General features: G+C 57.3%; 1 protein-coding gene across 8 annotated transcripts in view; it reads left to right on the top strand.

The window, feature by feature from the left end:
- The window catches only part of LOC125453592 (arf-GAP with Rho-GAP domain, ANK repeat and PH domain-containing protein 1), a 189778-nt gene that overhangs the window by 101525 nt on the left and 73322 nt on the right, over positions 1-14931 (top strand). For 7 of the 8 annotated variants that reach the window (XM_059646857.1, XM_059646859.1, XM_059646863.1 and 4 more), the window contains 5 exons: positions 157-336; positions 1302-1343; positions 10014-10083; positions 12537-12657; positions 13808-14025. In XM_059646857.1, coding sequence (XP_059502840.1) covers positions 157-336; positions 1302-1343; positions 10014-10083; positions 12537-12657; positions 13808-14025 — 631 coding nt within the window. The remainder of the gene's footprint in view (positions 1-156; positions 337-1301; positions 1344-10013; positions 10084-12536; positions 12658-13807; positions 14026-14931) is intronic. The other variant, XM_059646860.1, reaches the window with a different exon arrangement.

Here is a 14931-nt window from a genome sequence, read left to right as displayed (position 1 = left end):
AGGGAGACAGAGCTGGGTTTGCATTGCCCTGAGGGACGTGTGGACTCTGCTCGGGCAGGGAGAGGGTTGTGTTTTATAATGGTGCGGTCCGCTGACGGTGACATTTCCTATTGGCTGACGTGATTTTATTTGTGTTGTGTTCCCTTTTCTGTGCAGCCCTCCTGACCGAAGTTCGGACGATCTGGGCATGCCTGGTTTGAGAGTGGACAGCAGCATGGCCTATCAGGAGAATGTGTACGAGGGACAGGAGCAGCACAGCCTCAAACCAGGGATCAACACCAGCCAACTGTGCCCCCTGATCAAAGCGGGCTGGTTAGACAAGAACCCCCCCCAGGGGTAAGCACTGACTTTGTGTGGGGCCGCGGTTTTGAAGGGGAGGGTGTCACCGACTGAGATGGGATGAGAAGGGGCAGGTCATTCAAAGACAGTGCAGAAATGTCATTTACCTACTGCCGATCAGAGGCTTTTTTAAAAAAATCAATTCATTTAGGGGGTGAAGGGTGTCACTGGCCAGGACAGCATTTATTGCCCCCTCCCTAATTGCCCCTTTAGAAGGTGGGGGTGAGCTGCCTTCTTCAACCACTGCAGTGCATGATCCACAACTACGTCCATCTCGAAGGACAAGGGCAGCAGATACATGGGACCACCACCCCCCTGCAAGTTCCCCTCCGAGCCACTCACCATCCCCGCTCCTTCAGTGCCGCTGGGTCAAAATCCTGGAATTCCCTCCCTAAGGGACATCAAACTACAGCATGCGGACTGCCGCGATTCAAGAAGGCAGCTCACCCCCACCTTCTCAGGGTGCAACTAGGGACAGGCCAATAAATGCTGGGCTCAGCCAGTGACCACCACGTTCCATGAATGAATTAAAAAAAGAGAAATGTCTTCACTTGGATTTTTGAGAGTCTTTGGAATCCTTTCCCTCAGAGCTTTTATGGATACTTAGTCCTTGAATGTGTTTCGGGAGAGAAATCAATAGATTTTTGGGAATCAAGTGACGGGATAGTATGGGAAATGGTGTTGGTCGTGTTTGTGAGAGAGCAGGGTTGAGGGGCCAAGTGGCCCACTCTGGCTCCCATGTCCTGTGTTAAATGCTTAATGACATGTGGAGAAAATAATTTCATAACCACTTAATTGCTGCTAATGTGGGTGTTTGCATCACTGAGCACATTGGGTGACTTCCTGTTGCATGAGTGAAAGGGAAGAATCAGGACCTTTCCACAAGAATTTGAGGGGAACTCAGTTCCAAAGAGCAGCGATGTGTGAACTGTCTGAATCCCGGAATGTTCTCTCTCCTCCAGGCTGTTGGGTTTGAATTATTTCTCAACTGGGAGCATTTTCAGGTTTGCAGGAATGCGATGTTAGCTGCTAGCTGATTTCTGTATCATTTGCGAGCCATTTCCCTTTGTTAATGTTTGTTGTTGATGTGATATGGTGGACTTTGATTTCGGGTGGAGGCCGTGATGTACCCGTGTCGTAGAATCCAGATACCACCCCCCAACCCCCCACCACCTTCCCCCACCCTCTGGTGTTAGACAGTAGCAACGGGACAGATGTGCATGCTTAGGGGTGTGTGGAATAGAATCTTAGTGTAGCAGGAGGCCATTCAGCCTATCTCATCTGTACTGGCTTGCTGAGTGTTATAGCTTATTGCTGTCCTTGGCCTACTTATTGCTTCTGTTTACACAACCGTCCGATGCCCCTATCGAATGCCTCAACTGAACCTGCATCCCCAGCTAAATTTCCAGGCAATGCATTCCAGACCCTAGCTTTATTTTTCACATCATCCCTCGCTTCTTTTTTGTAAAATACTTTTGGACCAAGTTCTCGTGTTTGTCATCTCAATGCAAGCTGGAACTGGCTCCCCCTGTCTATTCTGTCCAGACCACTCCTGATTTGGAAAACCTCTATCAGATCTCCGTCTCAACCTCCTTCTCTCCAAGGAGAACAGTCCCAACCTTTGCAGTCTCTCCCCATCCCTGACATTCCTGGAACCGTTCTTGTAAATCTCTCTCTCTCCAATATGTTCACATCTTTCCTGGAACATGGCATCCACCACTGTATATGATACTTCAGTTGAGGTCTAACCAATGTCTTGTACAATTTCAACAGCAGTTTCTTGGTCTTATAATGTATTAATAAAGCCAAAAACACTGTGAGTTTTATTACCTGCTCTCTCCATCTGTTCTGCCACCCTCAATGAATCTATCCAAAATCACATCAGGTGTTTCTCAACTCTCGCATTGCCTTTATTTTTACTTCATAATGTCTCTCCATGCTCTTTAACCCATTAAAGTTCTTGAAACTTCATCTGCCAACCATCCTCACACTCAGCAATATTTTTACTAAAACCCTACAGTGTGGAAGTAGGTCATTCAGCCCATCAAATTACACTGACCAACTGAGGAAGTTCTGAGGAAGGGTCACTGGACCTGAAACGCTAACTCTGAGTTCTCTCCACAGATGCTGCCAGACCTGCTGAGCTTTTCCAGCAATTTCTGTTTTTATTCCCGAATTACAGCATCCACAGTTCTTAAATTAAGTTACACTGACCGTCTAAGGACCATCCCACTCAGACCCACCCAACCCCTCCCCATCCCTGTAACGCTGCACTTCCCATGGCTAATCCACCCTAACCTGCACGTCTTTGGACTGTGGGAGGAAACCGGTGCACCCGGAGGAAACCCATGCAGACACGGGGCGGGGGGGGGAATGTGCAAACTCCACACAGAGAGTAACCCGAGGGTGGAAATCGAGCTCGGGTCCCTGGCGCTGTGAGGCTGCAGTGCTAACCACTGAGCCACCGTGCCGCCCCAAATTGTCATCCTCACCGTTTACAAAACATCCAAGTTTTGAGTCATCCAATAACATTGTAAATGTCCTAGAAAAGCAAGATCCCAATACTGACCCCTGGGGAACTCCTCTACAATCCTTTCTCCAGCCTGAAATGTACCCATCGACCAAAAACACTGTGAGTTTTATTACCTGCTCTCTCCGTCTGTTCTGCCACCCTCAATGAATTTATCCAAAATCACATCAGGTGTTTCTCAACAGGTGTTCCCTATCATTCAGCCAGTTTTGTATCCCATTGTTCCTGTACTTTTTATATCCAACTTTTCTAACTTCCTTCACAAGTCTGTTGTTTGACCCTATATCAAACATTTTCTGGAAATTGATGCGCACCATGTCAACTGCATCACCCTCACTAATCCTTCTGTTACTTCCTCAAAAAAAATCTGCAGCGAGCCCATCCTGAAGCAGGGTCACTGCTTCAAACTTCTCTCTCCACTAGAAGCTGCCAGACGTGCTGAGTTTCTGTTTTTTTGTTTCTTGTAGTTGTTCCAGAAAGTTAATTTCACGTGATTTTCCCTGAATAAATATGTGCCAACTCTTCCATATCAGCATACACTGAACAATTTTACTGTTAATCCTATCCCAAATGTTGGTTTCTGGAAGGTGTCCAATCTCTGAAGTTAACCTGTAATTGCTGGGTCTGACTGTAAAATATTTAACGAACAAAGGGTAAGATGTTTGCATTTTGACTCGCAGCAGCTGGGGGTCAGGGGTGCTCGGAGGATTGTGTCCAGTTCTCTTGCAATTTCTACTCTCACTTCCTTCGGTGTCCTGGTTTCATGTGCTTACAGAAGTGTTTGAGGTTTTCCTTTGTCAGCTGTCAGTCTTTTCTCATAATTCCTCTTTGCTTTCCATGTTTTTCTGTCTCAGCTCCCCCCTCTTGCTCTGGCCCTACACCCACCATACTGCCTGCCCCTGTCACTGGGGTCAACTCACTGACGTGGAGCCTCTCTCGGTCACAGAGAGGTCCCGTACACAAACACCTCCTCATTTGTTTATTTTCACCAGTTTGTCTCTCAGCACCCCCCTGCGTTGGAGATGGTCCCTGATGGCGAAATTTTGTTTTGAAGCAAAGTGCACTTTTCTTTGGATTTTAGTGTGCGAAGTTGATACTCCTGTGCGGTGGATATTCAGTCTGCGCAGTCACCATGAGTCGGGAAATATTATCACTAGTAAAGGATTAAGACCAGGCCAATCTATTCAGAAACAAAAACAGAAGTTGCTGGAAAAGCTCAGTCTGATAGCATCTGGAGAAGCCAGAGTTAATGTTTCAGGTCCTTCCTCAGAAGTGCTATTCACCTGCTCTATTCCCCTACTCACCTCTGTCTTAAAATATTTAATGATCCCATTGCGCTCCTGAGACAAAGTGACCCAACCCTGTGAGAGTTGACAACTCTGATCAAGACCCATCTAGACCTGAAACGTTAGCTTGCTCTCTCTCTCTCCATGGATACTGCCCGACCTGCTGAGATCCCCAGCATTTCTTGTTTTTAGTAGAGATTCTGCGTTGATCTGCCCCTACATTCTCCTCACCTCTGTCCTGGGAGGGTGACCCTTAACCGTAAGACAGCACCCCCTGGCCCTGGGCTGACTCACAAGGGGAAACATCCTTCCCACATGCTCCTCGCCCAAATACATTTCAATCAATTCACCCCCTCACTCTCTAAACCCCAGTGGAAACAAGCCCCCAGCCTGTCCAACCTGTCCAACCGCTCACTCCGGGTATTAATTGCAAACAAAAACCTGAGGAATTATTTCCAGCGCATTTACAACCTTCCTCAAATAAGGAGCCCAAAGCTACACCCAGTATTTGAGACCCTGGCTTGCCAAAGCTCTGTCCAGCTGAGTCAGAAGTCACTAGACCATAGCCCAACAGGTTAGGTTAAAATCACAAGCTTCCGGAGCACTGTCTTCTGATTTAGTGCACCCCAGTCCAACACCATCACCTCTATGCTCTCTCCAACTGAAATATAAAATCCTCACTGTTATGTTGGTAAGCGATGGTATCCTTTGAGCCTTCCTGATTACTTGCTGTGTCTGCAGCCCAACCTCAGGCACTCGAACACCTCAATCCCTCCCGATCTCCCAATGGGTTCTCCATTTAAATCATACTCAGAAGCGAACACCTTCCCACTTTCCCACATTGTACTCCAGCAGCTGGATGTCTACTCCCTTCCTTTCCCCAGGCCGCACACTAGACAAGTGTGAGCACTGTGGGTGAAGGTCAGAATGGTGTGCGGGGGCTGGGACGGGTGGCCATGTGTGAGAGGGTGGGGCTTTAAGGTAAGAGACTGTATGGGTGATGGGAAATGTGTAGTCGGGGGGGGTGGGTGAGAGTGAGGGTGCTGAATGGGTGAGGGGTGTTCTGAAGGAGGGGGAGGTAAGGTTGGGGGGGTCCGAGTGTGTATGCCTGAGGGGGGTGCGGGCGGTTGGGGGGATTTGTGGACAGGGTTTGTCTGAGGGGCCAGTGTACACAGGAGGTTGTGGGGTGGCACAGTGAAGATGTGAGGGTTGGGAGTGTGTGGGGGCGAGGGGGGTGACACTGATGGGATGAGGGATGGGGAGGTGAGTGAGGGTGACATAATGAGGGTGTGTATGAGAGGGCGAGGGGTGGGGGAGTGATGTGAGTCGGTGAGACTGCCCGGTGCATCTCGGTGTCTTGGTGACGGTGCCCGATGCATCTTGGTGACAGTGCCCGGTGCATCTCGGTGGCTTGGTGAGAGTACCCGGTGCGTCTCGGTGACGGTGCCCGGTGGGTCTCGGTTACGGTGCCCGGTGCACCTTGGTGATGATACCTGGTGCGTCTCGGTGACGGTGCCCGGTGTGTCTCGGTGATGGTACACGCTGCGCCTCGGTGACAGTGCCCGGTGCGCCTCGGTGACGGTACCCGCTGCGTCTCGGTGACGGTGCCTGGTGCGTCTCGGTGAGTGTGCCCGGTGCATCTTGGTGATGGTGCCTGGTGCATCTCGGTGAGACTGCCTGGTGTGTCTCAGTGACAGTGCCCACTGCGTCTCGGTGACGGCACCCGCTGCGTTTCGGTGACAGTGTCCGGTGCGTCTTGTTGACAGTGCCCGGTCCGCCTCGGTGACGGTGCTTGGTGCGTCTTGGTGACGGTACATGCCGTGCCTCGGTGATAGTGCTCACTGCGTCTCAGTGACGGTACCCGCTGCGTTTCGGTGACAGTGCCCGGTGCATCTCGGTGACAGTGCCCGGTGCGTCTCGGTGTCTCAGTGACAGTGCCTGGTGCATCCCGGTGACGGTGATGGTGCCTGGTGTGTCCCGGTGATGGTACCCGCTGCGTCCCAGTGACGGTACCTGCTGCGTCTCAGTGACAGTGCCCGGTGCGTCTCGGTGAGTGTGCCCGGTGCGTCTCGGTGACAGTGCCCGGTGCGTCCCGGTGATGGTACCCGCTGCGTCCCAGTGACGGTACCTGCTGTGTCTCGGTGACGGTACCCGCTGAGTCTCAGTGACAGTGCCCACTGCGTCTCGGTGACGGTACCCGCTGCGTCTCGGTGACGGTACCCGCTGCGTCTTGGTGACAGTGCCCGGTGCACCTCGGTGACAGTACCCGGTGCACCTCGGTGACAGTACCCGGTGCGCCTCAGTGATGGTATCCACTGCGTCTCGGTGACAGTACCCGGTGCACCTCGGTGACAGTACCCGGTGCGCCTCAGTGATGGTATCCACTGCGTCTCGGTGACAGTACCCGGTGCACTTCGGTGATGGTTCCTGCTGTGTCTTGTTGACAGTGCCCGCTGCGTCTCGTTGACGGTGCCCGGTGCGTCTCGGTGACGGTGCCCGGTGTGTCTCGGCGACGGTGCCCGGTCCGCCGCAGTGACGGTGCTTGGTGCGTCTTGGTGACGGTACATGCCGTGCCTCGGTGATGGTGCCCACTGCGTCTCGGTGACGGTACCCGCTGCATCTCGGTGACGGTACTCGCTGTGTTTCGGTGACAGTGCCTGGTGCAGCTCGGTGACAGTGCCCGGTGCGTCTCGGTGTCTCAGTGACAGTGCCTGGTGCATTCTGGTGACGGTGACGGTGCCAGGTGCGTCCCAGTGACGGTACCCGCTGCATCTCGGTGACAGTGCCCGGTGCGCCTCGGTGACGGTACACACCGTGCCTCGGTGACAGTGCCCGGTGCGTCTCGGTGACGGTGCCCGGTGCGTCTCGGTGAGTGTGCCCGCTGCGTCTCGGTGAGTGTGCCCGCTGCGTCTCGGTGACGGTACCCGCTGAGTCTCGGTGACAGTGCCCGGTGCGTCTCGTTGACGGTGCCTGGTGCATCTCGCTGTCTCAGTGACAGTGCCTGGTGCATCCCGGTGACGGAGCCTGGTGCGCCCCGGTGACGGTACCTGCTGCATCCCGGTGACGGTACCCGCTGCGTCTCGGTGACAGTGCCCGGTGCACTTTGGTGACGGCTCCTGCTGTGTATTGGTGACAGTGCCCGCTGCGTCCCGGTGATGGTACCTGCTGCGTCTCGGTGACAGTGCCCGATGCGTCTCGGTGACAGTGCCCGGTGCACCTTGGTGACAGTGCCCGGTGCGTCTCGGAGAGGGTGCCCGGTATGCCTCGGTGACAGAGCCTGGTGCGTCTCGGTGACGGTGCCCGGTGCGTCTCGGTGACGGTACCCGCTGTGTCTTGGTGACAGTGCCCGGTGCGTCTCGGTGACAGTATCCGCTGCGTCTCGGTGACAGAGCCCGGTGCGTCTCGGTGACGGTGCCCGGTGCCCGGTGCATCTTGGTGACGGTGCCCGGTGCATCCCGGTGACGGTACCCGCTGCGTCTCGGTGACAGTGCCCGGTGCACTTTGGTGACGGTTCCTGCTGGGTATTGGTGACAGTGCCCGCTGCGTCCCGGTGATGGTACCTGCTGCGTCTCGGTGACAGTGCCCGATGCGTCTCGGTGACAGTGCCCGGTGCACCTTGGTGACAGTGCCCGGTGCGTCTCGGAGAGGGTGTCCGGTATGCCTCGGTGACAGAGCCTGGTGCGTCTCGGTGTCTCGGTGACGGTGCCCGGTGCGTCTTGGTGACGGTGCCCGGTGTGTCTCGGTGACGGTGCCCGGTGCGCCTCGGTGACGGTACCCGCTGCGTCTCGGTCACAGTGCCCGGTGCGTCACGGTGAGCGAGCCCGGTATGCCTCGGTGACAGAGCCTGGTGCGTCTCGATGACAGTGCCCGGTGCGTCTCGGTGACGGTGCCCGGTGTGTCTCGGTGACAGTGCCCGGTGCGTCTCAGTGACGGTGCCCGGTGCGTCTCGGTGCCCGTGCCCCATGCGCCTCGGTGACGGTGCCCGCAGCGTCTCAGTGATGATACCTGGTGCGTCTCGGTGACAGAGCCTGGTGCGTCTCGGTGACAGAGCCTGGTGCGTCTCGGTGACGGTGCCCGGTGCGTGTCGGTGACAGTGCCCGGTGCGCCTCGGTGATGATACCCGGTGTGTCTTGGTGACAGTGCCCGGTGCGTCACGCTTACAGTGCCCGGAGCGTCTCGGTGAGGGTGCCCGGTATGCCTCGGTGACAGAGCCTGGTGCATCTTGGTGATAGTGCCCGGTGTGTCTCGGTGACGGTACCTGCTGCGTCTCGGTGATGATACCCGGTGTGTCTTGGTGACGGTGCCTGGTGCGTCTCAGTGACGGTGCCCGGTGTGTCTCGGTGACGGTGCCTGGTGTGTCTCGGTGAGGGTGCCCCGTGCGCTTCGGTGACGGTGCCCGCTGCGTCTCGGTGACAGTGCCGGCTGCGTCTCGGTGATGATACCCGGTGTGTCTCGGTGACAGTGCCCGGTGCGTCACGGTTACAATGCCCGGTGCGTCTCGGTGAGGGTGCGCGGTATGCCTTGATGACAGTGCCCGGTGCATCTCGGTGACGGTGCGTCTCGGTGACGGTGCCCGGTGCGTCTCAGTGATGATACCTGGTGCACCTCGGTGACAGTGCCCTGTGCGTCTCGGTGACAGTGCCCGGTGCGCCTCGGTGACGGTACCCGCTGCGCCTTGGTGACAGTGCCCGGTGCGCCTTGGTGAGGGTGCCCGGTATGCCTCGGTGACAGTGCCCGGTATGCCTCGGTGACAGTGCCCAGTGTGTCTCGGTGACAGTGCCCGGTGCGCTTCGGTGACGGTTCCTGCTGCGTCTCGGTGTCAGTGCCCGGTGCGTCTCGGTGTCTCAGTGACAGTGCCTGGTGCGTTCCGATGTCAGTGCCCGGTGCACCTCGGTGAGGGTGCCCGGTATGCCTCGGTGACAGTGCCCGGTGTGTCTTGGTGCCAGTGCCCGGTGTGTCTCGGTGCCAGTGCCCGGTGCGTCTCGGTGACGGTGCCCGGTGCGTCTCGGTGACGGTGCCCGGTGCGTCTTAGTGACAGTGCCCGGTGCATCACGGTTACAGTGTCCGGTGCGCCTCGATGACGGTGCCCGCTGTGTCTCGGTGATGATACCCAGTGTGTCATGGTGACAGTGCCTGGTGCATCTCGGTGACGGTGCCCGGTGCGTCTCGGTGACAGTGCCCGGTGCGTCACGGTTACAGTGTCCGGTGCGTCTCGGTGCCCGTGCCCTGTGCGCCTCGGTGATGATACCCGGTGTGTCTCGGTGACAGTGCCCGGTGCATCTTGGTGACGGTGCCCGGTGCGTCTTGGCGTCTCAGTGACAGAGCCTGGTGCGTTCCGATGCCAGTGCCCGGTGCGTCTCGTTGACGGTGCCCGGTGTGTCTCGGTGAGGGTGCCTGCTGCGTTTCGGTGAGGGTGCCCAGTGCGTCTCGGTGATGGTGCCCGGTGCGTCTCGGTGACGGTGCCCGGTGCATCTCGGTGTCTCAGTGACAGTGCCTGGTGCGTCACGGTGAGGGTGCCCGGTGTGTCTCAGTGAGGGTGCCCGGTGCGTCTCGGTGACGGTGCCCGGTGAGTCTCGGTGAGGGTGCCCGCTGAGTTTCGGTGAGGGTGCCCGGTGCGTCTCGTTGACGGTGCCCGGTGCGTCTCGGTGAGTGTGCCCAGTGCGTCTCGGTGACGGTGCCTGGTGCGTCTCGGTGAGGGTGCCCAGTGAGTCTTGGTGATGGGCAGACTGTGCTTCCTGGGGATGAGGCGCTCGGAGTTATTGACCTGGAGTGAAGCTGCGAGTGACAGGGGTCACCATGCGATTCTCTCGACCCGCTAACCCCTGTGTTTTTTTCTCTGTGCCTGCCTGTGCCCACAGTTCCTACATATACCAACGGCGCTTCGTCAGGCTGGATCCAGACTATTTGAGATACTTCGAGAACGACAAGGTGAGACTGAAGCTGCTGGTCAGGATGTCAAAACCATCAGACGTGGGATCAGGAGCAGGCCTTTCAGCCCATCCAGTCAGTTCCTGTCTTCAGTGAGACAATGGCTGATCTAATAGTCCCCATGTCCCACTCTCCTGCCTTTTCCCTATAACCCTTCAAGCAGTTGGAGTTCATGGAGACTTGCAGCACCAGAACAGCTCTCCGATTCCTCCCAATCCACACCACCTCCTCTACACTGCTCCCAAATACATTCATCCCGACTGAAAGCCGCTGCCGTGTCTCCCTTCTCCTGCCCTCAGCACCTGTGACATGGCTGTACAAAAGGCATATCCTGTTTGACAGATTAGTTGGTTTGAGTTTCTTTGGGGATACAGCCAGCAGAGTTGATAAGGGGGACCCAGTCGATGTAGTGCACTAGGACTTGCAGAAAACATTCAATCAGGTGGCACCATGAGAGGTCATAGATGGGGCCATTCGGCCCCTCGAACCTGCTTTGCTGTTTGATAAAAGTGGTGGCCGATCAGGCTGGGGCCGATCCTCCGCTTTCCTCCCTGACTGTCTCGCACTCCTCGATCAATCAAAGGATCCTGGGAAGTGGCCAGTTTTGAGGAATTCTTTCCAGTGGGTGAAGAATCGAGAACACATGGGGCTAGGCTCAGGATGAGGAGTCGAAGATTTTTGGACAGCAGTTAGGAAGAATGACCTCAGTCTGAAAGCTGTGAACCTTTGGAGCTGTTTCCCCGGGAGGGTTATGGACGAGTATATCTAGGACTGGGATGGACAGCAGCCTGCTGTCCCGGTAAATCGTGATACCAGGGAGGGGAAGCTGAGTTGCAGCCTGAGGTCAGCGATGGTCATATTGATCGATGGAGCAGGGTCGATGGACTGAATGGCCCACTCCTGCTATTTGTGTTTGATTTTCCATCCTGTCACTTCATTCACCAATTACCAGCAGCCCATAGAATTTTACAGCGCAGAAGGCCATTCGACCCATTGGTTCCTGAAAGAGTTACCCAGCTAGTCCCACTCTCCAGCCCTATCTCCATAACCCTCGAGCTTCATTCCTTTCAAATATATGTCCAGCTCCCTTTTGAAACCTCCTATGGAAACCTCTCTCTCGGGCAGCACATTCCTAATCCTCTGAGTGAAGAGGTTTTCCCTATCTCGCTCCGAGCTCTCTCGCTTACCATCTTGAAACTCTCATTCCCTACGGACTGACACCTTAAACCTGTGCTCTCTTATTCTCGATGCTTGCACTAATGGGACAGGTCGCTGTCCATCTGCTCAGTGCCAAACCCTTCGATCAGCTCTCCCCTCAGGCCCTCCTCGTCCGAGGAAGGGAACAGCCAGAGATCAAGGCAATTACTCCCAGCTTCCCGGGCGTTTGTACAAGTGAATGCCCTCAGAGAGGATACAGTGATGTTTTCTTTCACTTGGCCATGTTAATAGCAGCCTTTTGGTATTCTGGAACTTTCCCGTTTGCCTGTCAAACCAATCCAAACCCTCCACTTGGGCACTGCCTGAAATGCTGTTTTCACAAACTTTGTTATTCTTGCAAACTGTCCTGATCGGTGCAAATCGAAAACTTTCAATGAATTGGTCTCCCTGTTGTGGCTTCCTCTACTTTGGGGAGACCCAGCGGAGACTCAGAGACTGCTTTGTGGAATGCCTACACTCGGTTCGCGACAAACGACAACAGCTTCTGGTCGCGAACCACTTCCACTCCCCCTCCTTGGACGACATGTCCATCCTGGGCCTCCTGCAGTGCCACAATGATGCCACCCGAAGGTTGCAGGAACAGCAACTCATATTCCGCTTGGGAACCCTGCAGCCTAATGGTATCAATGTGCATTTCACCAGTTTCAAAATCTCCCCCCCCTCCCAAAACCAGCCCAGCTCGTCCCCTCCCCCCACTGCATCCCTAAACCAGCAACCCCCCATCCACATCTCATTGACCTGTCTTCCCTCCCACCTATCTGCTCCTCCTACCTCACTGACAAACCCTCACCCCCACTTCCTACCTACTAGCCTCATCCCCGCCTCCTTGACCTGCCCGTCTTTCCTCCCACCCACCCGCCCCTCCCTCTCACTGACCAACCCCCATCCCAACTCCCTACCTACACTCACCTTTGCTGGCTCCATCCCTGCATCTGACTGCCTTCTCTCCACCTATCTGCTCCTCTATCCACCTTCCATCATCGCCTCCCCCTCTCTCCCTATTTATTTCAGAACCCCCTTGCCCTCCCCCATTTCTAACAAAGGGTCTAGGCCCGAAACGTCAGCTTTTGTGCTCCTGAGATGCTGCTTGGCCTGCTGTGTTCATCCAGCTCCACACCCTGTTATCTCGGATTCTCCAGCATCTGCAGTTCCTACTACTTCCCAATGAATTGGAGTCTTCCCTCAGTGATGCCCAAGTGAGTAATGTTCCCTTTTCCGTGTTCTCCAATCTCCAGGAAGTTTACTCCAAGCGTGTCATCTCCATCAGATCGATCACCCGCGTTTCGTCCGTTGGGGACCAGAAGTTTGAGGTCATTACTTCGAATCGCACGTTTGTTTTCCGGGCGGATAGTGACGGTGAGTGTGGCCGGGATCTGGGAAAAAGCCCAATTTTAGTCACGGCCTCGGAGAGGAGCTGGGCATTTGGGATTTGTCCTTCCAGTCGGCTCTGTGTGGGTTAGCCATTGCGAGCTCTCTCCCTGAAGAGGGACGGGGTCTGGGAGGAGAGGGACGGGAGGCACGGGGGGAGGGGGAAGGGACAGAAAGATGGAGTGAGAGAGAGATGAGGTGAGGGCGGGGGAGAAAGAGGGAGAAGTGAGTTGGGTGGGGAGAGGGAGACATGGGAGAGAGAGGGAGACAGAGGGCGGACGGTGGGGTACAGGGCGGGTGTGCGGGGGGGTACAGGGCAGGTGGATGGTGGGGAGACAGGACGGGGGGACGGTGGGGGGACAGGACGGGGGGACGGTGGGGTACAGGGCGGGTGGATGGTGGGGAGACAGGACGGCGGGACGGTGGGGGGACAGGACGGGCGGACGGTGGGGTACAGGGCGGTGGTGTGAGGGGGTACAGCACAGGGGGTGTGGGGGGGTAGAGGGAGGGGGTGTGGGGGGGCAGAGGGCAGGGGTGTGAGGTGGGACAGGTCGGGGGTGTGGGGGGGTACAGGGCGGGGGTGCGGGGGGTACAGGGCGGGGGTACAGGGCGGGGGTGCAGGGAGGGGGTACAGGGCGGGGGTGCGGGGGGTACAGGGCAGGGGTACAGGGCGGGGGTGCGGGGGGTACAGGGCGGGGGTGCGGGGGGGTACAGGGCGGGGGTGCGGGGGGGTACAGGGCGGGGGTGCGGGGGGGTACAGGGCGGGGGTGCGTGGGGGGGTACAGGGCGGGGGTGCGGGCGGGGGTACAGGGCGGGGGTGCGGGGGGTACAGGGCGGGGGTGCGGGGGGGTACAGGGCGGGGGTGCGGGCGGGGGTACAGGGCGGGGGTGCGGGGGGGTACAGGGCGGGGGTGCGGGGGGGTACAGGGCGGGGGTGCGGGGGGGGGTACAGGGCGGGGGTGCGGGCGGGGGTACAGGGCGGGGGTGCGGGGGGTACAGGGCGGGGGTGCGGGGGGGTACAGGGCGGGGGTGCGGGGGGGGTACAGTGCGGGGGGGGTACAGGGTGAGGGTGCGGGGGGTACAGGGCAGGGTGCGGTGGGTTTGGCCTGAGCCCGGTGTGGGGATTTTGTTTGTTCCAGGAGAAAGGAATGACTGGGTTAGGGTGATCCAGCAAACGGTGGAGGAGAAGAAGGAACAGAGGGAGCTACAGGACTCTCCCGTGTCCTCCGATTGCTTTCTCCGGGATAGTGTGTTCGACGTGGTGGAGAAGTCCGGCTACCTGGAGACTCGCGCATGTCGGAATAAAGTCTACGTGGCCGTCCGTGGGAACAGGGTCTGGCTGTACAAGAATGAAGAGGTTAGCCGTCTCCCCAGCACTTTGTATTTCTGTCTCGTCTTACACTGCCAGGCCCACCGGGTTTCTCCAGCTCTCTGTCCCCCTGTCTGCCTGTTTCTCCCCCCTCAACCGTCTGTCTCCTCCCCCTGTCTGTCTCTTCCCCCTGTCTGTCTCCTCCCCCTGTCTGTCTCTCCCCCATCTCTCCCCACTGCCTGTCTCTCTCCGCCCCTCTCTTTCTCTCTCTCCCTGTCCCTCTCTCCCTCCCCCTCTCTCCCCGCCTCTCTCCTCTCCCCCTCACTCTCTCTCTCCCCCTCCCTCCCTCTCTCTCTCCCTCCCTCTCTCTTCCCCCTCTCTCTCCCACCCCGTCTCTCTCTCACTTCCTCTCCCTCTCCCTCGATCCCCACTCCCTCTCCCTCTCCTTCTGTCTCAATCCCCCCTTCTTCTCTCTTCCTCCCCCTCCCTCCCTTGCTTGGTGATATTCTGTATCACTGGGGTTGGGGAGGGGGGGCATGGAATGGAGAGTGGGGAGAGGGAGAGGGTTGGGGAGGGGAAGGGGAATAGGGAGGGGGAAGGTGAGGAGAGGAGAGGGGGGAGGTGGTTGGGGATGAGGGGAGCGGGTTGAGGGGACGGGGTGGGGATTGGGGAGCAGGGTGAGGAGAGGGGGAGGGGGGATGGGGATGGGGGAAGCGGGTTGAGGGGATGGGGATGGGGTTTGGGGAGGAGTGGGAGTGGGGTGAGGAGAAGCGGAGGAGGATGGGGATGGGGGCGGTACCACGGTGAGGAGAGGGGGAGGATAGTGGGATGGGGATGTGGGGAGCGGGGTCGGGGGAGCGGATGAAGAGAGGAGGAGGGGGATGGGGGCGGTAGCGGGGTGCGGGGAGCGGGGGGGAAGGGGGACAGAGGGGGGTGGGGTGAGCAGAGGGGAAG

Source organism: Stegostoma tigrinum, chromosome 6 (assembly GCF_030684315.1).
Source record: "Stegostoma tigrinum isolate sSteTig4 chromosome 6, sSteTig4.hap1, whole genome shotgun sequence".
NCBI lineage: Eukaryota > Metazoa > Chordata > Chondrichthyes > Orectolobiformes > Stegostomatidae > Stegostoma > Stegostoma tigrinum.
This window is presented reverse-complemented; position numbering and strand designations above follow the sequence as displayed.